At 47.5% G+C, this 27,078-nt stretch overlaps 1 protein-coding gene across 1 annotated transcript in view; it reads right to left on the bottom strand.

Annotated features, from left to right (window-relative positions):
* Positions 1-24,404, bottom strand: part of abr (ABR activator of RhoGEF and GTPase) — a 198,397-nt gene extending 173,993 nt beyond the window's left edge. The window contains exon 1 of the mRNA XM_056284764.1: positions 23,273-24,404. Within this exon, the coding sequence (XP_056140739.1) occupies positions 23,273-24,092 (820 nt within the window). The 5' untranslated portion in view covers positions 24,093-24,404. The remainder of the gene's footprint in view (positions 1-23,272) is intronic.
* Positions 24,405-27,078: the final 2,674 nt, after the last annotated feature.

The raw sequence follows: 27,078 nt of genomic DNA, 5'->3' as shown, positions 1-27,078 counted from the left end.
CAGCTGAAAGGAGTTTCCTCCGTAGGGTGTCTGGGCTCAGCCTTAGAGATAGGGTGAGGAGCTTGGACATCTGGAAGGAGCTCGGGGTAGAGCCGCTGCTCCTTCACATCGAAAGGAGCCAGTTGAGGTGGTTCAGGCATCTGATTAAGATGCCTCCTGGGTGCCTTCCTTTGGAGGTTTACCGGGCTCGGCCAACTGGGAGGAGACCCCGGGGTAGACCCAGAACTCACGGGAGGGACCACATGTCCAATCTGGCCTGGGAATGCCTTGGGATCTCCCAGGAGGAGCTGGAGGGCGTTGCTGGGGAGAGGGACGTCTGGAGTGCCCTACTTAGCTTGCTGCCACCACGACCCGACCCCACAGAAGCGGCTGATGATGAATGAATGAATGAATGTTTACCTCTTACACAAAGCTCTACTTTAAGTAGTTGTAGTCGTTTGTTTTGTTCATGGAAAATTCACCTAAGTGAATATTCAGTTCAATTCAAGTCAATTTTATTTGTACAGCCCAATATCACGAATAACAAATTTGCCTCAAGGGGCTTTACAGCAACACAACATCCTGTCCTTCAACCCTCACATCAGATAAGGAACAACTCCCTAAAAAACAACCTTCGCACAAGTACAACAAAATTGAATCTGCATCAACCGCCCTGAGTTTGATGCCTGAACGGGAAATTACGCACAGTAGAAATATTCACAACATTTAAAAGAGTCAAGTACTAGGAAAGGAAAAGCTTTAAATCAGTAACACCATAGAATAATTTAAGGGGACATACTGAACATGGTATAAAAAAAAAGAAGTTCCAAGTTCATGTGTCACCGTCATCTTTGCATTAAGCTTATGTAGTCTCATGATGCCTGATGGGTCACACATTAGTTCCTGCTCACCCACGCAAACAAAAATATAACTACCAAATGCACTGACTCAGATGTTTCGAGTCCTCATCCAGCAGCATGGAGGCAGTGCTCAAGAAAACTTGCAGACCGCTGCGACAAAAAATAATTCAAATCCAGGAAGAAAGCTGTACTCGCATGCAGTGCTTCCAGTAATTAACCAACAGGAAATTGTGATACTGTATTCGACATACAACTGACACCACTACAGAGATCACGTCTCGCTACCAATGCATCTTACTTGCAAATGGCATGCTCACTGAAGCTTGTTTCCATGGAGGACCTGTTGCATAATGCCCGCAGCAATGCCCCGTCGCCCGAAACTCAAACACATCCTTCCCTCCTCTAAAACAGACGAGAGACCGAGACCGATTACAAGGAACAGGTTTCCACACCATGGGAGAGCCTTAAAATAAACTGCTTATTGTGACGAGTTAGCCAGAGCGACGGGATTTTTCCAGTGTACCAGGCAGTGGTGGCTGGTGTTAACAAAAAAATTTGGGGGGGGGGGGGGCGCAATTTACCTTGGTGCAGCACACCTGACAGCTGCTTTAATGTCCACACAGTCACAGAGTTATTAAGAAGGCCAATGTAGCCTATAGATTTTATCAGGGTTCGTAGACGGTGGATGATTGACAGTGGAGACGAGGCGTCATGGTGGGTGTGAACATGATTGACAGCCACGAGAACTGTCCAATCACATTAGATCAAAATACATTCAAACAATACCAATTCGCTGCCAATAAAAATGGGAGTATGTGGGGCGCACAGACCTGCGCCCCATGGAAAATCTGAAGAAACCAAATGAGACAGCAGCCTCAGGTCACCTGCTCGCCAAAAGTTTGAGGGCTTACATAAGGTATCGTTTGGCCGGCGCCCCTCACCCAGAAAGTATATGTGTTCAGACAGAAATCAACCAAATACCATTTGAACCAATATTTAATGCTGCTGACAGGCGCTCACAGACTGAAAAACACTTATTTCATAACTATTTGCATTACACAACTAAATTATATTTAACATGTTTAAGTAGATTTTCATCTCTTGATGTTTTAAGGGGGCGGCGCCCCAGTGCCCTGTACTGGCCAGCCACCGCTAGTACCAGGAAGTCAAAACTTAAGAGCCGTGTCTGTTTCTACTTCCGCCTAGTCTTAATGAGAAGTGAAAATGTCAAGCGAAGCAAAGCCACATGCCCAGCGGCCTGACACAGGATTTCCACCAGAACCCACAGAGACTGACGGCCAGGAGGAGTGCATTAATCTTCTTATGAACTAAACAGGTGTATCAAAACCATCATATACTGAAAACCTGTGTTTCACTTCCCCTGTGTAGCCTCCAAAAATGGGTTTGTAGAGTACAGCTTGATTTATCCTTTTGTGTAGACTCTATGCACAGCCAACGCAGTAGCCTACGCAAGTGGCCTACGCTGTTGTGAGCCTTCATGCTTGTGCACTGGTGTGTCTGCTTCGCTCTGCAATTACACCGCCAAAAGGCTAGTTGGCGGGAAAGTTGCCACTGTGTTAAGTTTCAGTAGAAGTTTCGGTATCTTCACGTACTTCAAACAGCGGCAACTGAAACTGAGCGGGGGTCACGTTGGAGTTGGAGCTAATAAATGTTGAGCGACGGTTAATTTACTAAAACTCGGAGGAGACGGAGTGCACAACCATTGAACCGATAGAGGCAGATTGAGGGGGAATTTGCTGTGCTTGACAGGCCACTGAGAGACATGAACCAAGAAATGCATAGGAGGAAATGCGACGCTACCAAGAGGACCAATCACAGTTGTTGCGGTCAGCCTCGCAGTGACGTGTAGTTACGTTTCTGGGGAGGAGCACATCAGGCTGCGGCGCAGCCTATGCCGCTAGGCCGTACAAACGCCGTACCTACGGCATAGATTCTACGCAGAGGGATAAATTGGCGGCATGGTGGCCCAGTGGTTAGTGCTGTCGCCTCACAGCAAGAAGGTCCTGGGTTCGAACCCCGGAGTTGTGCAACCTTGGGAGTCATCTCAGATCCTCCCTGTGGATTTCCCCCGCCATCAAAAAAGACACGCATGTTAGGGTTAAGACTCCTGTCTACGCCCCTGACAGAGGCATGTCAAGGCGAACTGGAGTTGGTCCCCGGGTGCTGCACGGCGGCTGCCCACTGCTCCTAGCTACACAGCTAGGATGGGTTAAATGCAGAGCATAAGTTCCCGATGGGGATCAATAGAGCATATCAAAATAAATAAAATCATGACACAAAGGGCTGGTGAGAGTGAAAAGGAGAAAATGGGTACCTTTGCAAAATGTCTGCCTGATAAAGAAAGCAGTGTTTCAAGGAGGAGTGAAGGGGAGGCCAAATCATCAAAGCACCTCCTGCTTCGACTGTCTGAGACTGCCATCTTCGTTAAACTGCCTCGTGATTCTTATTTCCATCCATATCGTTTGTGATTTGTATTGTATCGTTGGGGCATTGTACTTGTCACCGTGTCATGTTTTTGTCACTTTGTCATGTCACTGACCTGCTTTTAAGAACTGTTGCCACTGGAAATAAAGTTGTGCGAGCTACAATGACAAAGCATCTTATCTTATTAATCCCAAACACACCATACATACATACATACATATATATATATATATATATATTGGGGGGGGGGGGTGTTGGAAACCACCAATGGTGTTGATAAAAGTGCTCAACAAATGAGCAGCGGAATATCAATAGATATTATTTGCAATAATAATAATAATATATTACTTGCAAACCTGATATGTCTGCCTGGAATAGCAGAAACGAATTGGCCACCCGCCGTAGACACCGGAAAAAATATCTTCTTTGGAATTACAAGTGTCTTTTATTATTCTCTCCCCCTTCCCCATTAGATGACACACATGTGACATTTATTAGATGTCGTATTTTTTTATATTTTATATTTTAACTGCCTGCCCTTCCAACTGTGCCCCAACACCACCCCGCTATATGATTTACATAAATGACCCCATTTGACACTACCTTGTTATATTCTAAATGTAGGCTACTTCAACAGTGCCCTGGGCATTTAAAGCCCCTTACCCCATTGGTTGTAATGTTTTCCACCCCACCATTGGTTGCTGTGCATCTTTACTACCTACCCCATTGGGTAATAGTTCCCTATATTGTGAAAGCCTTACTGTCGCCACTGAAAACACACGGGGGGGGGGGCAGAAAAACAAGCCCCTGAGTCACTCACTCGCAAAACACTGAGACCGCTTTGAGAGAATCAACAGGAAGTTTCTGAAATTTGACTGTCCATGCAAGGATCATCAACGTGCTCAGGTACGGCGGAGGCAAGTGTTTTGCTATCAGGTAGTCGAGTACTGACATACACCACCATCAACAAAAACTAACACAGAAAGCATCGCCTTGAGACACACAACTGACTGACTGACTGACAGATGCTGCCAAGCTCTGCACTGCTGAAAATCTCTTGTTTCTTGTGATGACTCAACTGTCTGCTTTGTGAAATCATAAATGGATTTTTCTGCACACAGCCGTAAAATCTGAAGGCCTAATATCGCACCATCTTCCTTAATCTGCAGCAAGGCAGCTTTCACTCACTTACACTGCAAACCAATTCAAAAAACCTCTTTAAAATCTCCCACTGTCCGATGGGAAGCACAAGAGATCTGACGTATGAAATTATGACAATAGCGTTTTGAATAATGTATATAAAAAAAAAACAACCAAGGGCAAAAACAATCTGTAATCCACCGAGCATCTAAGTCAAAGTCATCACTCGACACCATGTGAAGGCAGTATTGAGTTTCATTATATAACACAACGTCCTGATCCACCCCGAAACGCCAACCTCAGCGATGATATTGGGAAACTCACCAGGGAACAGTAAATTGACTGTGACCGTGTCCTCTGACAGGACGCCAGGGGTCGAATGCAAAACTCAATGAGCCTGCGGGCAGATGCAACGCTCTCGGACTCCGTCCTCTCAGCTGCACCCCATCCTGCCACGTGCATGGCACCAAAGCTGCACTGAGGAAAATGCAACACCGCATGCAGCTGTATAAGAAGATGTGAACACAGCGCCACGTTATACAGCTGTGTGTCGACCGACCCAGACATGGTTCAGAAGAGTTTCAGAGACACACAGAAAACTGTTCAGTATTATGGCTGCTAATGGGGATCACCGGTTCAAATCCCCGTCTTACCTCCGGCTTGGTCGGGCGTCCCTACAGACACAATTGGCCGTGTCTGCAGGTGGGAAGCTGTGTCCTGCTCGCTGCACTAGCGCCTCCTCTGGTCAGTCGGGGCACCTTTTCAGGGGCTGGGGGGAATAACGTGATCCTCCCACGCGCTACGTCCCCCTGGCGAAATTCCTCACTGTCAGGTGAAAAGAAGCAGCTGGCGACTCCACATGTATCGGACGAAGCATGTGGTAGTCTGCAGCCCTCTCCGGATCGGCAGAAGGGGTGGGGCAGCGACTGGGACGGCTCGGAGAGCGGGGTGATTGGCCAGGTACAATTGGGGAGAAAAAGAGGGGAGAAAAAATTCCCAAACAGAAAAAGTAAATATATAGAGAGTTAGATAATGTTGAAAATCATGATTATTTCCTTTATCTAAATTTTTTTTATTAGGATTCCCCCCCCCCTTTTCCCCCCCAATTGTACTTGGCCAATTATCCCCACTCTTCTGAGCCGTCCCGGTCGCTGCTCCACCCCCTCTGCCCATCCAGGGAGGGCTGCAGACTACCACATGCCTCCTCCCGATACATGTGGAGTTGCCGGCCGCTTCTTTTCACCTGGCAGTGAGGAGTTTCACCAGGGGGACGCAGCGCGTGGGAGGATCACGCTATCCCCCCGTTTCTCATCCTCCCAGAACAGGCGCCCCGACCGACCAGAGGAGGCGCTAATACGGCGACCACGACACATACCCACATCCGGCTTCCCACCCGCAGACACGGCCAATTGTGTCCGTAGGGGCGCCCGACCAAGCCGGAGGTAACACAGGGATTCGAACCGGCGAGCCTCGCGTTGGCAGGCAGCGGAATAGGCTGGACTCTATGAGTTTCCTTTTAACCTATTTCCCTACCGTCTTGGGACCGTGCCAAACTGAAAACTGCTGTCCTGAAAGTCAGCTTGCATCATCCCGCAGCTGTAAGTCATCATTTGTGTAGGTTTACCACTTGCACTACAACAAACGCACTCATTAATACATGACTCACGAACACAACGTCCAATAAAATTCACCAAACCTAGCAGTTTCTCCACTCCTTCCACCAGCTTCTCCACCCGTTTCTGCAGCTGCAGAGGGGATGTTTACGTGATGTAGCGCTGCCTCGGTGAGATTCAGTCATGTCCTGGTATTTTAATGACCGGTTTACAGAATCAGGATTACACACAGCTTGAATCAGGAACCCCAGACTCATCCCAAAAGGCACATTAAGTCCGTTTTTTAACTGGCCCGTGGACGACAGGATGACATTAATTGCGCTGCCTGATCAAGGGGCTCGGTAGTTTCTCTGCTTCCTGTTTCCAGACAATGGGGAAGTTATTAAGATGTCAGCGGTTTTAATGAGTTACTGTGTGTGTGTGTGTGTGTTTATTTTCTTTGATGCTGCACATCTATGAATCCAAACAGAAAAGAGAAGAGATGCTGATATTACTTCCCACAGGTCAGGGCATCAAGAATAATTTACAGCGCGGCCTAACGAATATCAGTGTTTTCCATCCCGGTCTCTCGTGTCTCTTCTTTTCCCGCCATCTATTTTCTGGATACTGGAAGGACGGCAAAAGTGAGATAGAGGCACTGCTACCGACGTCAGCTCCGTCGACCATGCACGGGTGGGGTTTTGTTTTTTTAGTGGGCTGGGTTTGATGGAGCTAAACGACTGACAGGAAACCCACCCGTTCACGAATCTGGCTTCCAGCAACTGCTCACCACATTTAAAACAAACACACTGCACCAAGCATGATTTCTAACACCCCGTAGTCATGAGGGCCCAAGTCTTATACTCGGAGAAAGCTGAGAGGAAGTTGCTTTGTTTATCCTGGTCTCTGCTTATCACATTAGTCAGGGGTTGATTGTGACACATACACACACACACACACAGCTAAGGTGGCTTGCAAATGTCCCATAAATAGGAAGCTGATGAGAAAACAAGTCCGGCTATCAAAGACCGACTTTAACTGGCTTTATACCTACAAGATGTCCTACTGTAGTCACAAACGTAGCCTTCAATGTCTATTTGGGGCACTGGAACCAGTAAAAATATGATTTCCACCAATAAGGTGACTGATGAAAACAGTACGTATTTCATCAGCACTGACACTTTGCTCTGGATGGATATCAAAATCAAGAATCGGTTTCAGACTATTTCAAAAAGGTCATGCTAGACAAACAAACAGGATATGGGCACTAGCAGAGGACAACGCAACAGACCAACGCCGACTGAGGCAACAGGCAGGTGGGGGCAGAAAACTGTGCAGCGTAAACCCGACCGTGCTCTGGGAGGGGAACCGGACATCCTGTCAAGTCAGAGAAAGCTGAATCGGCTCATCTGGACACGTTTCGTCACTCGTGGCCTCTTCAGTCTCACCCGACTGCAGGTATGCCCGCCCTCATGAACAATACCTGCACATACCTGCAGGCTGTCTAGACTGAAGAGGTCACTGAGATGAGTGAGTCAGCTTTCTGTGATTCCCTTACTTGGATTATTGAGCGTGCGTAAAGGCATCCCCCTGTCAAGCCAATAAAAACAAGGAGCGATTTGTATTCCGTTGCCTACCAACACAGGAATCGCCGGTTCGAATCCCCGCGTTACCTCCGGCTTGGCCGGGCGTCCCTACAGACACAATCTGCCATGTCTGCGGGTGGGAAACCAGATGTGGGTATGTGTCCTGGTCGCTGCACTAGCGCCTCCTCTGGTCGGTTGGGCGCCTGTTTGGGGGGGGGGGCAGTAACTGGGGGGAATAGTGTGATCCTCCCACGTGCTACATCCCCCCTGGTGAAACTCCTCACTGTCAGGTGAAAAGAAGCGGCTGGCGACTCCACATGTATCGGAGGAGGCATGTGGTAATCTGCAGCCCTCCCCGGATCGGCAGAGGGGGTGGGGCAGCAATCGGGACGGCTCGGAAGAGTGGGGTAATTGGCCAAGTACAATTGGGGAGGAAAAGGGGAAGGGGGGGGGCAGTTGGGACATCACCATTTTTAACACGTATTCAGCACCATTATTATATTAATATAATTTTAATATTATATTAATAATATTATTATGGGGCACTGAAGACACCAGTTGGTTAAGTTTAGCAACTGGAATTTCCCCCCATTTATCCATGCAGGTCTTCAGCTGTGCTACTGTACAGGGGCTTCATTGCCGTATTTTGCGCTTCATAATGTGTCACACATTCTCAATCGGAAACAGGTCAGGACAGGACTGCAGACGGGCCAACCTAGCACCCACACTCTGCTTACGCGGCGGCCATGCACTTGTAATCCGGGCAGTATGTGGTTCGGCGTTGTCCTGCTAAAAAATGCTGAGATGTCGCTGGAAAAAAACAGTGTCTGGATGGCAGCATGTGTCGCTCCAAAATTTGCACACACCTTTTTGCATTAATGGTGCCCTTACAGATATGCAAGTTGCCCATGGGTGCTGACACAGCCCAGTATACCACGACAGATGCTGGCTTTTGGACCTGGTGCTGACAACAGCTTGGCTGGTCCTTTTCCTCTTTGGCCCGGAGAACACGACGGCCGTTTTTTTCCCCCAAAAAACCCATCTGAAATGTTGACTTATCAGAGCACAAAACATGACTCCGCTGTGTTACTGTCCAAGTCAGACAAGACCCAGCCCAGAAAAGGCTGAAAACAGCAAAATAATTTCCTTTAGCTTTGTCTCTTGAGCCATGATTCAATGGACCTATTGCCATAAGTCTCACCACTCGCCTCAAATTTCACTATCTAGCACCAGAAGACGAGCATTTTACATTGTATTTACTTTAGATATGTATATGTCGCTCTCCAAGATGCCCTTCTGGAGTCTGCAAACGGCCACTTCGTGCCCAATTACATTTCGGGGTGTGCAGGACAACATATTTGGAACCTCTAATCGAGACAGGCCCCGTAGGCGGCGGGTGCACGCGAGACGGTTAATTGTGCACAGTGCATTCACCAATCCAGGTGGCCATACTGGCATTTACTCTGCAGAGCAAACAAAATGGAAACAGTGCAAGTCGCTCGCGGTTCCCCCGGCACACATGCTTCTTTTCATGACAGGCCTGGGCAAGCCCTGCTTCTCCCACAGGAGAGAGAGGGCTGGGAGTCGAAGGGAAAAAACGATGCGTCCTACTAAAGAATCCCTCTCGAGCAAGGGGGAGGGGAGGGGGTGACAAGAATTTTTTCCAGCTTTTCAAGTTTGACAGTATGCCGACAGAACAAAAAACTGTTCTGCACCATCACAGATAGTTGAGCCTTCAATTCATAGAAATGTGAAATTAGGTGTAACATGCTGGCCAATATTAACTGGTCCAATAGGACCCACTCTGGATGAAGTATGGCAGTATTCATTACGTCTTATTTAGCCATTGTTGTGACAGCATGATACAACTTACAATATACGGTGAAAGTAAGAAACTGAATGGCGACAGGCTTTAATTCATTCTGGATATCCATGAATGAGAAGGGAAACAAAACGTATGTGGAACTTTCACATTCCTCCTTTTGATGTTCTCGACTGTGTTTGGTTGTCACATTTCATCGTCGCCCAACATTGAACAATGACAAATACGCGGTTCGCTCTTACCGGCCTTGAAGAAGTGTAGACCTAATTCTCATAGGAAGCACATCAAATATGCGGAGAGATTTGTCTCGTATTTCTACACTTATGCAAATCAACAACAATACTATTGAGCTCGTCACTGTCCAGCCAATCAAAGCATCGATACACAGCCGAGGTCATTAGTGGACAAAGCAGCAGGTCAATGTGGAATATATGCTGCTGCAGTACAGAATACCAGTGCTTACTGCTGTTTTTTCTACCTGCACTTGACGCTCACCACATATAAATGTAATGATTATTATTATTATTATTATTATAAAGAGTTTTGGTCAAAAATTAGACATCAACACATTAAAAAGTCCTAATGGGATAGTCTCACAAAATCATTGTTGGCAAAAAAAAAAAGTAAACCAAATGAGAAGTAACGATGACAGTTAATAGGTCAATTTGAGAACCTTGTACATATAACTGTGATTTGCAGTGGAATAATCTGTATTTTTTGTTTTTATTTTATATTCCAATATTCCAAGAGACGGCATTCAGAGCAAATCAAACTTTCATGACTTGACTTCTATCCAAATGAAAGAGAACGGACGGGAGGGATTAAGTGAGAAGAGGGAGTTCGATTTGAGTGACAGCCAATAACGGCCGAGCATTTAAGAAGAATGTGGGCATCGAAATGCTATTGGCTAGCTTCAGTTTCCTTGACCACCTGGCAATCACCATAGACGTTGACATCTCTATCGCCATCTCAAAAGTCAAACGCATAATATCCTTCAGGAATCTCAAATCAAAGGCATCTGGGTGGCGTGGTGGTGTATTCTGTTGCCTAGCAACACGGGGCTCTCTGGTTCGAATCCCCGTGTTACCTCCGGCTTGGTTGGGCATCCCTACAGACACAAGTGGCCTTGTCTGCGAGTGGGAAGCCGGATGTGGGTATGTGTCCTGGTCACTGCACTAGCGCCTCCTCTGGTCGGTCGGGGCGCCTGTTCGGGGGGGGGGGATGGGGGGAATAGCCTGATCCTCCCACATGCTACGTCCCCCTGGCAAAACTCCTCACTGTCCGGTGAAAAGAAGCAGCTGGCGACTCCACATGTATCGGAGGAGGCATGTGGTAGTTGGCATCCCTCCCCGGCTCGGCAGAGGGAGTGGAGCAACGACCGGGGCAACTCAGAAGAGTGGGGTAATTAGCCAAGTACAATGGAGAGAAAAGGGGGGGGGGTTCCAAACAAAAAAACAAAAAAATCTCAAATCTATTTCCCCCTCAGCCCTTTCTGCCTCTCATTCCAGTAAAACGTCTGCCTCCCGTCCCCTGCTGTCTGATAATCCCTCCGATCTTTTCAATTATTATAATGACTCACTCTCCTCCGGTCTTGATCAGCTGGACCCCATTAAAACCAAAATAGTCTCATTCACACTCTCAAGCTCCCTGGTATACTCCTGAACTCCATCAAATAAAATCCCGTAAGTGCCAGCTCGAAAGACTTTACAAAAGAACTGGTTTAACAGTGTACCTCAAAGCTTACACAGACTAACTTCAACAATACAAAGACGTTCCCATCACAGCCCGGTGCACCTACTACTCACTCCTCAGCCACTCTGGCTCCATCAACCCCAACGCTCTCTTTTCAACAATAACAAACTTGTCAAACCCAGAGAAAATTCCTCAAATTCCTTCACAGTAAGCAAGTGCATTTCTTTCATTTTTCCGAACTAAAATTGACACCACAGCAACCTGACACCCCCCCCCCTCCCCACTTACCACTCAGCCCCTGTCAAAGTTCTCCCCCGAGTCCCCAGTGGAGCTGTCCGACTTTAAGGTAGGAAGGAGAAGCTCCACTTGTTTTCTGGATCCCGTCCCATTCAGTCTCGTTAAGGACTGTCTCCCAGCTATCTCCTCACACATCACAGAACTCATTAACTCCTCCTTCAGCTCTGGTTCAGTCCCCCATACATTTAAACTAGCTGATGTCACCTCCACCCTCAAAAAACCTGGAATCAACCCTGATATTGGGAGTAAATTCCAGCCTATCTTCAATCTCCCCTTTCTGTCAAAAATACTGGAATGTGTTGTCACCTACCAACTCAAAGCTCACCTCATCTCCAACGACCTGGTCGAACCATTTCAATCTGGTTTCAACTCACAGCACAGCACAGAAACATCCTTCCTTAGAGTCACAAATGAACTCCTCCTCTCCGTAGACTCTGGCCACCTCAGCATTCTCCTCCACCTCGACCTCACTGCAGCTTTTGATACCATCAACCACTCACCATTCTTCTCCCCCACCTCGAATCTTCATTCAACATCACTGTACTCCCCTCTCCTGGCTAAAGTCGTATCTCAAACACAAACAGTTCATCAGCATCAAAAGCTGCAGCTCCTTCACCGCTCCTCTGTCCCTAGGCATCTCCCAGGGTTCAGTGCTTGGTCCTCTCCTGTTCATCCTTTACATGCTCCCCCTTGGTAACACCATGTATCGTCATGGTCTCCACTTCCACTGTATGCCGATGACATCCAGCTATACAGCTCCACTAAATCCATCCCCACAACAACTTACTCCAGTCTGACCAACTACCTCACTGAAATCAAATTATGGAAGAAAGCCAACTTCCTCAAACTTGTGATAAATCTGACATGATTATCATCGGTCCCAAACCCCTTACCAAAACCACTCACAACTTCTGCCTTACCACTGATAACTCCACTCTGTCCCCCTCCCCAAATACCCGCAACCTTGGAATCATTTTCGACAGCAACCTCTCCTTTGAACACCACATCAATCAAATCACCAGAACTGCCTTTTTCCACCTAAGAAACACAGCTTGTCCCCACCCATCACTCTCCTTCTCTGCTGATGAAACCTTGATCCATACCTTCATTACATACAGAATTCACTACTGCAATAGTATTTGCTATGGTTCATCATCCAAAGTCCAAAACAAACTCCCGTACATCCAGAATTCTGCTGCCCAACTGCGCATCCACTCCCGCTCCTGTGACCACATCACCCCTGTCCTCCAGAATCTGCACTGGCTCCCTATCCCACAAGAGATCCAATTCAAAGTCCTCCTCACTCACAAAGCCCTTCATAGTCAGGCCCACTCCTACCTCACTGACCTGCTCCACTACCATACTCCCGCAGCCTTCACTCCTCCGACATCAACCTCCTATCTCCACCACAGGACAAAGCACCAGACCTGGGGCAACAGCACCTTCTCCATAGCTGTCCCCCTCCCTCTGGAACTCCCTCCCTAAACACTTCAGAGACTGCGCTGATCTGTCCATATTGAAATCATTAATCAAAATTCAACTCTTCAGAATTGCTATATTATAAGAATGAGGTGCATATAAGATGTAACATGAATGAAAGTACATTTTGTCATTTCATGGGACCTTTAATTATTTATTTGTTTGTCTATTTTCCCCACAATGGCTCTACAGCACTTCAAATAAAACCCCTTCAAATGTTAGCATTATGAAACAGCTAGAAGTCTGGGTGTCGGCTAATCAGGAGCAGGCTTTTGTTCTATTGGCCACATTCTTGTACATAACAGAGATATGGGTTATAGGTAAAGGAGGAAACAGTCCTTCCTACTGGGCCACACTGTAAAGTAAATAACTTGAGAGCAAACAGTTCTTGAATTGTAGGAGTCTGCCTTAAAGCAAGTTCTCCAATTAGTCTCCTTAACTGAAACGCTATCACCAACAAACAGTGACTAATCTGACTTCACCGTGATCTGTGTAAAAATAAAACATCCTTCTTGAGTAAGATAAAAGTTGTTGTAAACACAGAATAAAACAGGCTGGACCTTGACCAAAATTATTTCGCTTTCATTTCTTTCCATCAAAACTCTTTAAATAGCTCAAAAAGCTGAAGGCTGTAATGTGCCCACTCAAAAATTCCATAGTGAGAGCTCTGCAACATTCCTGCAGGTTAAAAAAACAAAAAAAAAGAAGGTCAGAACGTCTTTTCTTTTTTTTAAATTGATTACAGGGTAAAATTTGTTTTGATACCCAGTAATATTCTTGAACAAAACCGACCAAGGCTGACTTGCTTATAATAACAATGGATTAGTGAGTAATTGGGCTCAGACCAACATTAACGATTGAAGTGTGAATCAGAATCCCTGCAAAGAAACGATGACTTCAAACTCACATGACCTGTTCCCAGCAAAATGCTCTTGCACAAAAGGAACTAGCATGAACAAGACCCCCGGGCCTTAGCCTGTTGCTTTATGTGTGTGTGTGTGTGTGTGTAGGAGGACTTAGTTTCACATAATGCCGGGAGCCAGAATACCGCCATAACTGAAAATGAAAAATACCCCTTGTTCCTCCAACTTCACATGCTGTAATGTCTTTGACCACAATCCAGGCTTCCCCACTTATTATCCAGAAACATCAATATCCTTTTAGAGAATAATGAGGAAACAAATTAAGTGACTTCCTACGCTGTGTGTGTGACGACTGACTCAATGTTTCCGGGAATTCACCAAAAACAAAAGACTGCAGGGGACAGTCTGCCATAATAATTAGCAAGCCTCATATGGGTTATTCCCGGATGATTGCACATCACTATTCACACCTTCGCAATCCTAAACTACGTGACTACCTCATTTATAATAATAAACATCTCATAACTTGTTTATATCTTTGCAATTTGCCACAACTGCACTTTATCCATCAATCTATCTATCTATACACCGATCAGCCAAAACATTAACACCACTAACAGGTAAATGAATATAACGTTGATTATCTCATTACAATGGCACCTGTCAAGGGGTGGGATATAATGGGCAGCTAGTGAACGGTCAGTTCTTGATGCTGATGTGTTGGAAGCAGGAAAAATGGGCAAGCGGAAGGATCTGAGCAACTTTGACAAGCGGGAAATTGTGATGGCTAGACGACTGGGTCAGAGCATCGCCAAAACAGCAGGTCTTGTGGGGGGGTTCCCGGTATGCAGTGGTCAGTACCTACCAAAAGTGGTCCAAGAAAGGACAACCGCTGAACCAGCGACAGGGTCATGGGTGCCCAAGGGAGCAAATGCTAGCCCGTCTGGTCCGATCTCACAGAAGAGCTACTGTCGTCCAAACTGCTGAAAAACTTACTGCTGGCTATGATAGACAGGTGTCACAACACACAGTGCATCGCAGCTAGCTGCGTATGGGGCTGCGTAGCTGCAGACCGGTCACAGACCCCATGATGACCCCTGTCCACCATTGAAAGCACCTACAATGGGCATGTGAGCAACAGAACTCGACCATGGAGCAATGGAAAAAGGTGGCCTGGTCTGATGAATCACGGACGGCCGGGCGCGTGTGCGGCGTTTACCTGGGGAAGAGATGGCACCAGGATGAACTATCAGAAGAAGGCAAGCTGGCAGAGGCAGTGTGATGCTCTGGGCAATGTTCTGCTGGGAAACGTTGGGTCCTGACATTCATGTGGATGTTACTTTGACATGTGCCACCTACCTAAACATTGTTATACACCAAGTACACCCCTTCATGGCAACGGTGATCCCTGATGGCAGTGGCCTCTTTCAGAAAGATAATGCCCCCTGCTACACTGCAAAAAATGTTCAGGAATGGTTTGACAAACACGACAAAGAATTCAAGGTATTGCCTTGACCTCCAAACTCCCCAGATCTCAATCCGATCGAGCATGGAAAAACAAGTCCGATCCATGGAGGTCCCACCTCGCAACTTACAGGATCTGCTGCTAACGACTTGGTGCCAGATACCACAGGACTCTTTCAGAGGTCTTGCGGAGTCCATACCTCGACGAGTCAGAGCTCTGTTTTGGCGGCACGAGGAGGACCCACACAATATTAGGCAGATAGTTTTAAAGTTTTGGCTGATATCGCTCTTAAAGTAAGAAGTTTTCATGAGTCATGTTTAAAGTGGTGCTCAATCAGGTCCTCAGGTACCACCTGTACTGCAGATTTTCTATTCTGCTAGATATTTCATTACATTCACCTGTTATTTCCAGGCCTAAAACCATCCTGATTGGAGGCTGGAATGGCTTGAACAACAGCTGAATGAGGACCTGATTGAGGACCACTGTGCTACAGCATTTCACTTCAAATCCATTTTCCCACACAAATATATCAATTCAGTACAGCCACGAGTGTAAATGTGCATATCTCGCCAAATCACAATCCGAATGTGTTAAGCGTACACTTATTTCTGCTTTCATAAAATTACTGCAACATCTTGAATTATACCTCTGTCGGTAGCTGAACAGGGGCCAAAGGTCAATCTGAGTCTTGCAATTTTACAGAAGCACATTATTATCATTGGGAAAAAAAACAAACCAGACTTTATGGCCTCATATTACCAAACTCTGGAAAGTAACTTCTCCATTTTGGGAATATTTCGAAATGGTGAAATAGTGAGAGACACTTTCACATTTGTCCAAAACTGCCATGCTGGTCAAACTAGTGAGTTGAGCAATATCATTTCATGTCATTCAGGGTACACCTGCACATTAAAATCATCAGGGGGAACAAGACATTTCAGTACTTTCAAGATGTCCCCTTGGACATACAACAAATGTTTGTTAGACTTTGAAGCACAATACAGAAAAAAAGGATGAGTACAGAATGGGGGAGATTTTCCTTTAACTGAGTCGCAGTTAAAGGGAAATTTCACCACTCAAAATTCGCACATCCAGGAAGTACTGATGGTCTGTATTGTCTATCAATATATGAACCGCTTTGGTGTAACTTATATTTACAGAGAATACTGTCTTTTTCTGTTCAGACATCCTGTCCTGCATACTATCTGTCTGTCTGTCTGTCTGTTTCTCTCTCTCTCCTGTAGTCTCTTTTAGTCAGGCAAACATTATATGTTAAGTCCCATGTGGTTGCAATGCAAATTCTGCAGGAAGTGCAGAGACTTGTGGTCTCTTGGACCCGTTTGCTTCAACAATCACCTCAACTATCCAGTTGGAAGTCTCTGCTTAGAAAAGACATGCCCTTTCCTATGGTCTTCATAGCCAACAAACAGACCACCAGCCTGGCAAAAGCCAGTTTCTGTCTGTATACAGGATTTCAGAGCCCCCACCAGGCAGAGTAGTTTTGCTGAATCATCTCCTTCAAACTTTAGATATGAGGATAAGCTGCAAGCTCAACGTCCTGGTTAAAGTGAGTTCCAGCCGATCTCTTTAGGATTGGCTAAAGTACCACTCTTGTGTCATCTGAGTTCCAGCATATGCACACTTTAATCACAGAGAAGGCAATCATACATTTTGCTGAGGCTATTACGATGAGAAAAAGCAGTCTTTACACCCAACCACTTCAGCCCAGATTGCCTCAAGGGACTCAAAGGCAGGGGGCACTAAAGGCAGGTCCCATGAGGCCTCGCAGAGCCTGCAGGAAGGGGTTCACCAGTGGGCTCCTTTAAAGAACCATAGTCAGAGAAGACTGTGAGAACCTACTGTTTGGTTCAGTCTGTCATGCATGTCAACAATCATGGGCACAAAGAACTTCAAGGTAGAAAATACGCTGTTGCTATCAAGCAGAAGCTGCAAAAAAAAAAAAAAAACTGGTGCAGAGAGCAGAGCAACTCTCAGGCACCTTGTTGCGAGCCTTACACCAATCTGACAATGTCTTCCATCTGTTTGCACTAAGTGCCCTGGTGGAGAGTGCTACTTAGTCTAGGATGGTTTGGATCACTGCCTGTTCACAAGTATTTAGTAGCCGGTCAGCATACACACAGTTGCATGTGCTCCGGATTCAAGTGCAAGATCCGAAGAACAGGTCTTGCCCCCTGGGAGGGTACCACAGATCCCTGTCCAGAAGCATGTGAAGCACCGGAAATCAGGGTCTTCCTGGCCATTTTGGGATTGGCAAAAATTACCAGTTCTGCCCTACTGTCTTAAAACTGTCCACAGGAAACCCTCGTAGACAGAGCATCTTCATCCAATTCCAGAAGAGGTCTTCGCATGAGGGCTGTTAGCATGGGCTGTAGTGACATTGCCTGGCTGAAGGTTAAAGATTAAGCCTTCATCGGAGCAAATTTAGAGGCTAAAGGTATCCACTTTGCCTGCTTAAGAATCAACCTTCATGTATTTTTACAAAATCACATCTCTTACCGGGCACCTCTTTCTTTTTTTTACTTGAGACTGAGATCTGCAATGAAAACATATAGGGTGCCCTGGAATGGGCCTTTGCCGGATCACCCTATGGAGGAGTGGATCCGTCCTGGGCGGGGTTCTTGGGGGACAGTGATGCGTATATATATATAACTCTCTGCTTGATCGCTCTACTAAGACACTGGCAGTTGAAGGGGTGTGGACCAGGGAACGCCGCATTGTTGGTCTGGAACCAAACTGGGAAACAATATGGTCTAATGTAAGCAGTACCTCTAAAAATCTTGCACATCAACTTATACACTATAAGATTATCCCCAGAGCATATGCTACACCCATCAAATGTCTTAGAATAAAACTAATTACCGGTCCTAACTGTACTCGCTGTGGGCTCAGGTGGCGGGCACAACAATGCATATGTTTTGGGACTGCTCACTGATCAGAGATTTTTGGACACAGGTTATGTCAATGCTGTCAGTTACTGGATCAACAATATGGCATGACCCCTGCCATTGTCTGCTCACTGATGATTCGTCTCTGTCTCTCCATTTAAATCAGTGAAGACTAATGATGGCAGGCTTTACCGCAGCTAAAAAGACCGTACTGACACTATGGTTTAATCCCAAACTTCCTTTAATTCAGTGCTGGATGGCGTCCTACCAGAGCATACTGTCTCTTGAATGTACAATAGCACGACTCAATAGAGCCAAGCCTGCCACTGTGCAGGTATGGTCAGGCATAGCTGTGCCCATATGGGACTACTTTAAAAGAAGTGCTCTCCCCCCTCCCGCACCCCTCCACACCCAGTAACATCAGACCTGGAGCAGGCCAGCTTTGGAAGTTAGTAGAAATGGATGGTTGTATATACAGTGTATAGTTTTGTTTCAATGTTGTTTTTTTCCCCCTTTCTTTGCAGTCCACTATTATTTGTTTTTCCCTCGAGAATGTCTGCTTCTTACTCTCAGCTACTATGGATACGGTTTTTTTATTCTGTAAATCCCCTCCCCCCTTTATTTCAGTCCTTAAACATCGTTACTAATGTGGACATCTCTACCAAGGAGCTACTGGGGTTACGTCTTCTTTCAGCTTATTCCCTGTTTCTCAGGGGTCGCCGCAGCGGATTGTACAGTCTTCACCGGTACCCTGTGAGGGCACAGCACCAGTGGGGGCCGTTGTTAACCCAGACCTCAGCCAATCCCGTATGGAGCCTCGACTGATCCAGTCATTCATTCATGTATTTTTTTTACATCATCACATAACTCTACCAAGGAGCTACTGGGGTTACTAGATCTGTTAAATAAGTACTTGACCTTTTTTCCAGTATGTAGTACACATCCAAAAAATAAAAACGAGTTTTTATCTAAATAGCCTCACAATACAGCTATGTAATGTACGTTTTGTACAGAAGTGGGTCAGCAACCGGTGAGCCATATTTGTGTTTTCAGTATCGAAAGCTTCGGTCACATGCCCGTCAACGATGATCAACTGACTTTATCACAAAACCTCCACCTGCTCCGACACTGAAGCGCAAGGCCGATGTAGGTCAAGCATGGCAAAAGCTACCCCTCAATAGATACCTAGTGACCCCTGTTGCCACCCCACCATCGACAGTAAAAAACTGACATTCACCTGACTTTGTCAGGTGCCCCAGTCATTACTTTGTGCGGGCCAGTATCAAACCAGTGGTTCTCAACCTGGTTCTTGAGTACCACCAGTACTACTGGTTGTCCATTCTACCAGGTACTTCATTACATCTAGCTGTTGTTTCAGGATGAAAACCTCCCTGGAATAATCAACACAACAAGCAAATATAACTGACTACCTGGCCGAACAGAAAAGCAACCCCAGTACTCGAGCAACTGATGGGGAATCAATGTTGTAAAGAATATACTGCAAATTTTAAGAACACTGGGGCTGTTTACACCAGGCATTAACATGCATCTTGGGTGCTCTGATCACAAGTGGACAGTACGTCCGTTTACACCCGGCATTAGAATGCGTCTCCACTGCGTCTTGAGTGACCGCTTGTGACCGGATCGCACTTACCCGCTCTATATGCAAATAAACACATCAGTGTGGTGGGGGGTGGGACTTAGCCTCAGCTGCAAGCGGCGAGAGGAAGTGTGGCTCACAGGAGAGCAGACGTGATAGGGAGGCTGATTAGTGTCCTTATATACCAGTGAGGCTGGCTGACTGACACACACAGAGACACAGGCTAAACACTGGGCTGAAGGATGATGGGAGAAAAGAGGAGCCACACGCTCTGAAAAGAGAGCGAGAAAACGGCTCCGGCACCGTGCAGGTGAACAAATTAAAGACATGACAAAATAAAGTCTGCGTTAATTGCCTAAAAAACGTGTCCGCCTTCATCTCGAACCCTCCCCGTGGCATAGACGTGTCACGATAACGTACATAGACAAGTAAACACATAGTACAGAAACGCGAGGAGAGAAGAGTCGAAGCAAGAGGCATTTAACAAAAGGAGACATCCTTGCTCACTCCTCATTTTAATGTGCCATCAATTTATATGACGTATTTCACATCTGTGAGTTATTACTGTAAATTATTCCCCCAAATTATGCTGTCATAAAAATGTTAAGTGCTCTAAATGAAATACAATAAATCATCCAATACTGCACTTCTTTTCTTCTATTTTCATTCCACTTTGTAGTGAAGCACAACAGGTTTTAAAAAGTGCTGTGTGAATAAACACTATTCTGATGATGATGTAGATTTGTCTTAAAGCCTTCCGACCCCTGACCTGATATATTGCATCCCCCCACCCCAACTGTATCAGGCCAATTGCCCCACTCTTCCGAGCTGTCCTGGTCGCTGCGCCACCCCCTCTGCCGATCCGGGGAGGGCTGCAGACTACCACATGCTTCCTCCAATACATGTGGAGTCGCCAGCTGCTTCTTTTCACCGGACAGTGAGGAGTTTCACCAGAGGGATGTAGCGCGTGGGAGGATCACGCTACCCCCCCCCCAGTTCCCCCAGGCGCCCCAACTGACCAGAGGAGGCGCTAGTGCAGCGATCACGAAACATACCCACATCTGGCTTCCCGCTCGCAGACACGGCCAACTGTGTCTGCAGGGACGCCCGAAATGGCGATCCCCGTGTTGGTAGGCAACGGAATAGACCGCCACGCTACCCAGACGCCCCGATATACTGCATTTAAGAACCAGTCTATTGTGGGTAAATAGTTTCACATTATTACAATGGCATGGATGCAGAAAATGCATGTCAGCCCAGACAGACAGGTGAGGAAAATGACCTGAATGAATTCGGAGCGTCAGGCTCCGACTGTTCGCCTTCTTTCATTTTGTGCTCAAAATACACAGCAAAAGTTTAAACCCATTCTCAAGCTTGTTGTGTGAGAAAATGTAAATGTCTCAACACTAGTTTGTAATTCTCAACCAGAACCCTGTCAGGCTCGACCCAATCACGTCGGTTCAGGCTCAGATTATTTACTTATTTCAGCAGGTTTGAGAGGGTGGGGCTCTGCACTGCGGTGGATAAATGAACTTGAACCGGAATTGGAACTTGATATGTGTGCAAGCGGGTGGGGGCTCTTCCACACTTGGTGACCCCCCCAGTCAACTGACGTCTTCTGCTTATGCAGCCTACGCAGAGGATGTCAGTAGACTAGGCAGTCCTTCAATGCATCCTGGCACATCCTGGCTCAGGCCACCTCCGAATGTGGCCGGAGCAATCGGATCTCAGGACGCATTCCCACCTGGCCACTTGTGATCGGATCACCCAAGACGCATGTTAATGACAGGCGTAAACAGCCTTTTTTAGTCCCAAGTCAAGTCAATTTTATTTGTAAAGCCCAATATCACAAATGTGCCTCAAGGGGGTTTACAGCAACACAACATCCCACCACCTCAAACTCCATGCCCCTCCCCCAAAACAAATCATTGGCCTCTTTGGCCACCCCATTCAAATTTGCTGCAGGCACAACTGTTGTAAGGACAAACCTGATCGAGTGCATTGGCACGGGCAGCGGCAAGTTTGTGGGAAAAAAAGTTCATGGGGTATTGGGTGAGACAGCCATCCCAGTGATGGGCACTTTAAAAACAAAACAGTCATACATACATATTCATTCTCTTACACCAAATGTATTTAAAAACTATTTGAAAGCTCGGGGGGGGGCATGTCTCTGGTCTTATGGTTTAGTTTTGTGATTAGATTCCCCTTTTTGTTTTTATTATAACAGCATCATTTTAGAAGCCAGTTCTGCTTCTGTGTTAAGACTTCATTTAATGACATCATCTCCACCGATGTCCACAGAACAGTGAAATGGATCTAATTCCAACACTGGTGACAGATACAAACCCACTCCAAGGGGAAGGGAGAGGTTGGACGGCAGTTTTACAAAGGGTAGGTCTGGCTCGGGATGTTTTAAGGGGGGGGGCATCCCTCCCGGGGGGGCATCCCTCCCTTTGGCATGGGTAAATGGAAGAAGGGCGTCGGAGTAAAGCACAGCTACGATATAACCCATCACATATCACCCTTCCTTCACCCAAACGGGATGGAAAGAGCTACTAGACCAGTGTTTCTCAACCGGGGGTCCGCGGACCCCTAGTGGTCCGTGGTGTAATTGCAAGGGGTCCGTGAAAATAAAATAGCTTTAAAAAAAAGATCCTACGACATTTATAGAAATAGGATTATTTTACTCAAATGTGACTGAGACCTTTATCTACCTAAACTATAAAGGGTAACAGGACTTTTTTCTCTAATTACATCTGTTTCACAAGTGTAATTTATTGTATTTTAATAAGAGATCTCGCTCCCGTTTGCATTGTTAAAAGTTACTGCATAAGAATTCTGTTGTTACATATATCTGAAAGTTACTGAATACATATTCTGTTTTGTTACATATATCTGCAAGTTACTGCATAAGAATTCTGTTTTGTTCCATATATCTGAAAGTTACTGAATACAAATTCTGTTTTGTTACATATATCTGAAAGTTACTGCATAAGAATTCTGTTTTGTTCCATATATCTGAAAGTTACTGAATACATATTCTGTTTTGTTACATATATCTGAAAGTTACTGAATACATATTCTGTTTTGTTACATATATCTGAAAGTTACTGAATACATATTCTGTTTTGTTACATATATCTGAAAGTTACTGCATAAGAATTCTGTTTTGTTACATATATCTGAAAGTTACTGCATAAGAATTCTGTTTTGTTAACTATATCTAAGATACAACTGAAAGCTCTTATTTTTGCCCCAAAGAGTGAATAAATGCTATAATGCAATTTAAAATGCAGTTTCTACTGTTTCTATCAAATTGCAACCCCCCTCCCCCAAGATCAGGTGGAGGGGTCCTCAGGGTAGATCAAAAATACGCAGGGGGTCCAGGACCCCAACAAGGTTGAGGACCACTGTACTAGACAATATCCATCCAAACGACTGGTTTTCGTAAGGGGGCTCTAACGGGGGGGGGGCAGCCTCCCCCTATCAGCCCCCCCGGGCAGGGGGTAATAGGAAAGTATGACCGACGCACGTGGTTTATCTTACCCGCAGACGAGGTGTCTTCGCGGTCGGAGCTCAGGTAGCCGTCGCTTCGCCTTTCGGGAGAGCTGCATCCGGACTCCCGGGACACCCTGTGGGGCCTCCGCGCGAAGTTGGGCGACAGCCTGCCGTCGTCGCTGGAGTCCAGGTCCCTGCTGGGGGGCCGCAGGGCGTCCCGGGGGGGCGGGTCGTTCCTCGGCACGCTTTCCCCGCTGCGTCCGATCAGGTTGCCCTTGACGAAAGTCTCGTTTAACTCCGCGTCCTCGTACTCGTCGTCGCTGCCGTCCCCGGCGGGGCGGCGTCTGGCCCCGACGCAGTTGCCGTCCGGCCGGTGGAGGGCTCTGGCCGAGGCGGCGCTGCCACCTTTCTGGAAGGCGGCGGGTTTGCGCGGCAGGACGGGGGTCGGCTTACCTGTCCTGCCGCTGAGCCGGCTCGGGTGTGCGGCGTCCGGGCAGGTGAGGACGCCGCCCACGCCGCCGCCGCCTTGGTCGTCGCCCGCCGCCGCCGCACGCCGCCTCCTCGCACTTCCCACCTGGTCGCCGTCCCGCGCGGGCGTCCTCGCGCCCTCCGTGCCGCAACGCCGCGCGGTGAAAACCTCCCGCTCGCGCTCCGCCTCGCGGCCCCTCCTCTGCCGCGCCACGGTGGTCTGCAGGTAGACCACCTTGAACTTCTCCTCCGCCAGCGCCTGCTGGAGCCGCCTCAGCTTGGCTTTGCACTTCTCCAGCTCCGCCTCGACGTCGTCCACGGAGCCGAAGTCCATGCGGGGCACCGCTCCGTCGGGGAACTCGTTCCTCCAGTGCTTCTCGAACTCCCCCTGCTCCCACATGCTCGTTGTTGTTGTTGTTGTTGTGTTTCGGAAGGGGGGGCGAAATAAAAACCTTCAACCGACGACAGCCCTTCTTCTTCTTCTTCTTCTTCTTCTTCTTCTCTCTTTCTCCTGCGTCTTCTAAAACCGCGCTGGGTTAAACTCGCCCCTGTCCGCAACCAACACCCGCCTCAAGTATTTCCTCTCCTCTTCGGGTTCGGTTCGGTTCGGCCAGCAGGCGAAGCGTCCGTCCGTCCGTCCGCCTAACAGGAGCACGCCGGTCCCGCTACTCCCCAACTCGCCTCGGCGCCACGGAGCCAAGTTCCACCGCTACGGCGAGAAGAAGAAAAGTTCCGCGCTTCCGGTATTTAGAGCGCGAGCGACGTAAAAAAAAAAAAAAAAACGATTGACGCGCCAACGCACGTTTTCAGAGCTCGCCGGACCCCACCCCCCCCAACACACGCGCGCGCGCCCACGCCCACGCGTGTCTTCTCCCTCCTCGCGACGCTGTGGACACGCAACAGGCGGCGTTCCGTCCCGTGTCCCGCTAATGAAGAACCACGGCGCCGCTCTCCCCCACGACGCTTCACCGGAGGGAAACACGGCGCGTTATAATGGAAAAGGGAAGTAAGGATTCACCCGCTGAACAGATCCGCGACAGCCTCCCCCCGGTCACCTCTTGTCTTTAAGATGAGCCTCGTTTATATTGTAACGAATTCGGGGGGGGGGGCAACGCAAACCGCTGGAGGTGCCGCGGCCGGGAAGCGAACCCGTATCGCCCGCACCGCAGGGGGCATCGCTAACCGCTGGACTAAAGGGGTCAGACCCCCGAATCAGCGGCCAGCGTGTCTTCTTATCCAGGCACGTTACAACATTTTAAATCCCCGGGAAAGTGAGAAGTGCTGCTGCATGGCTGCACACTGTGGCCCTCTCCTTCCTGTTTTGAAGGACCGCAGGAACAAATACTTTACATATAGTTTATAAAATGTTCGGTTTTTTTTTAAATCTCAGTCAAAGGCATTTATTCAGCATCATTCTCTATAGTTTATTGTCCCGCTCAGCATCATTTAATGCATTTTTGTTCACCAGTATTGCTGTTGCCACAATGATGTACAATGGAGGATTTTCTGTGTATGATGTATGACTGGCCCTGACTGCGTGACAGCCACGTCAACAATAAAGTGCAACGGGGCTGAGTTGCGATTGATTGTAGACGATGTTTGATCACGGGATATGAAATGAACTCACGAGACTGGCAAGGCTGCAATTCATTATTAGCCTTAGAATAAACTAGGCTCAGAACGCTGATTTGACAAGACAGGTTAAGTGAGGGGAAACCAACGTACACTAGTTCCAGCCTGTATGCCACGTGTTTTTACACTTCAGTGCTGAGAGAGAAAGAGAAAGTACGCTATCTATCGCTTCTATTTGTCATTTTTTGGGTCCAGAACCACATGAACCATGCATTCGGGGGGGGAAATCTGTGTTAACACGGATTGCAAAGCGAGTACACATCCGGTTTCTCGTGTTATTGTCAGGAGGATGTCAGTGGCGGGGGGGGGGGTCTCGCTTCGCTCCGTTCTGAGGCGTGTCGAACGGTTTTTTTCCGGGGGGACTGAATCACGGCTGAAGTCAAAGGATAACACATCCATCCACGACACTCACACCCCGTCTTCTTCTTCTTCTTCTTACGATCTCACATCGCACTGGTCCCAGTATGCACAGCGGAGGCTGATCCTGTAAAAAGGGCCCCCATCTCTGCGTATGCCTTTTGACCCCTCTACAGAAACTCTTAACGTAGTCACACACCGAAGTTTGATTTCTAGCTAGAACCGTTATATAGCTTGTACCAAAGTAAAACAGCTAGCTTAGCTGTCACTCTCGGTTAAACTGGCACTGATTTCCAAGTTGCTTTTTGTTTGCTTGTTAAGCCGGGCACTCCCAAGTACGCTTTACGATGCAACACAATACAGAAACGTGAGTTTGTGTCACACCGGGTGTCGTGGGATATTTGGACCATTTCCCCTCTAGATTTCATTGGGTGGCTTAAAAACACCGACCGGTATCACTCTTAAACTTGCCACAGTGAGGCCGAAAGACAAGCGCTGTATGTCCAGTAGCCCACCGAGGCGTTGTGCTGAGCTGATCTACAGCGCCGGAGATACGAGAACGCTATGAAGGAAAATGACGCGTAAAGGAAAAACAAAAACAGAATCACTTCCAAAAGTAGAATCAAAAGCGTAAATAACATTATATGAAGCAAGGCGGCGATTCATTTCCAAATTAGTTACTGAACATTTCCTATACACCGAGCAGCCAAAACATTAAAACCACTGACAGGCAAGTGAATAACATCGTTACCATGGCACCTGTCAAGGGGCGGGGTGTGTTAGGCAGGAAGTGAACGGTCGGTTCTTGAAGCTGACGTGTTGGAAGCGGGAAAAACGGGCAAGCGTAAGGATCCGAGCGACTTTGACAAGGGCCAGATTGCGATGGCTGGACGACTGGGTCAGAGCATCTCCACAATGGCAGGTCTTGTGGGGGTTTCCGGTACGCAGCGGTCGGTACCTACCAAAAGTGGGCCAAGGAAGGACAACCGGTGAGCCGGCGACAGGGTCGTGGGTGCACAAGGCTCACTGATGCACGAGGGGAGCGAAGGCTAGCCCGTCTGGTCCGATCCCACAGAAGAGCTCCTGTAGCTCAAAACTGCTGAAAAAGTTCCTGCTGGCTATGATGGACAGGTGTCAGAACACACAGCGCGTCGCACCCTGCTGCGTATGGGGCTGCAGAGCAGTCAGATTACCCACGATGACCCGTCCACTGCCCAAAGCACCAACAACGGGCATGCGAGGGTCAGAACTGGACCCTGGAGCCACGGAAGAAGGTGGCCTGGTCGGATGAATCAGGTTTTCTTTTACACCACGTGGACGGCCGGGCGCGTGTGCGTCATTTACCTGGGGAGGAAATGGAACCAGGATGCACTATGGGAAGAGGGCAGGTCAGCGGA

The sequence above is a fragment of the Lampris incognitus genome, chromosome 8 (genome assembly GCF_029633865.1).
Source record: "Lampris incognitus isolate fLamInc1 chromosome 8, fLamInc1.hap2, whole genome shotgun sequence".
Taxonomy (NCBI): domain Eukaryota; kingdom Metazoa; phylum Chordata; class Actinopteri; order Lampriformes; family Lampridae; genus Lampris; species Lampris incognitus.
Note: the sequence above shows the minus strand (reverse complement) of the source record. Positions and strands in the feature narration are given on the sequence as shown.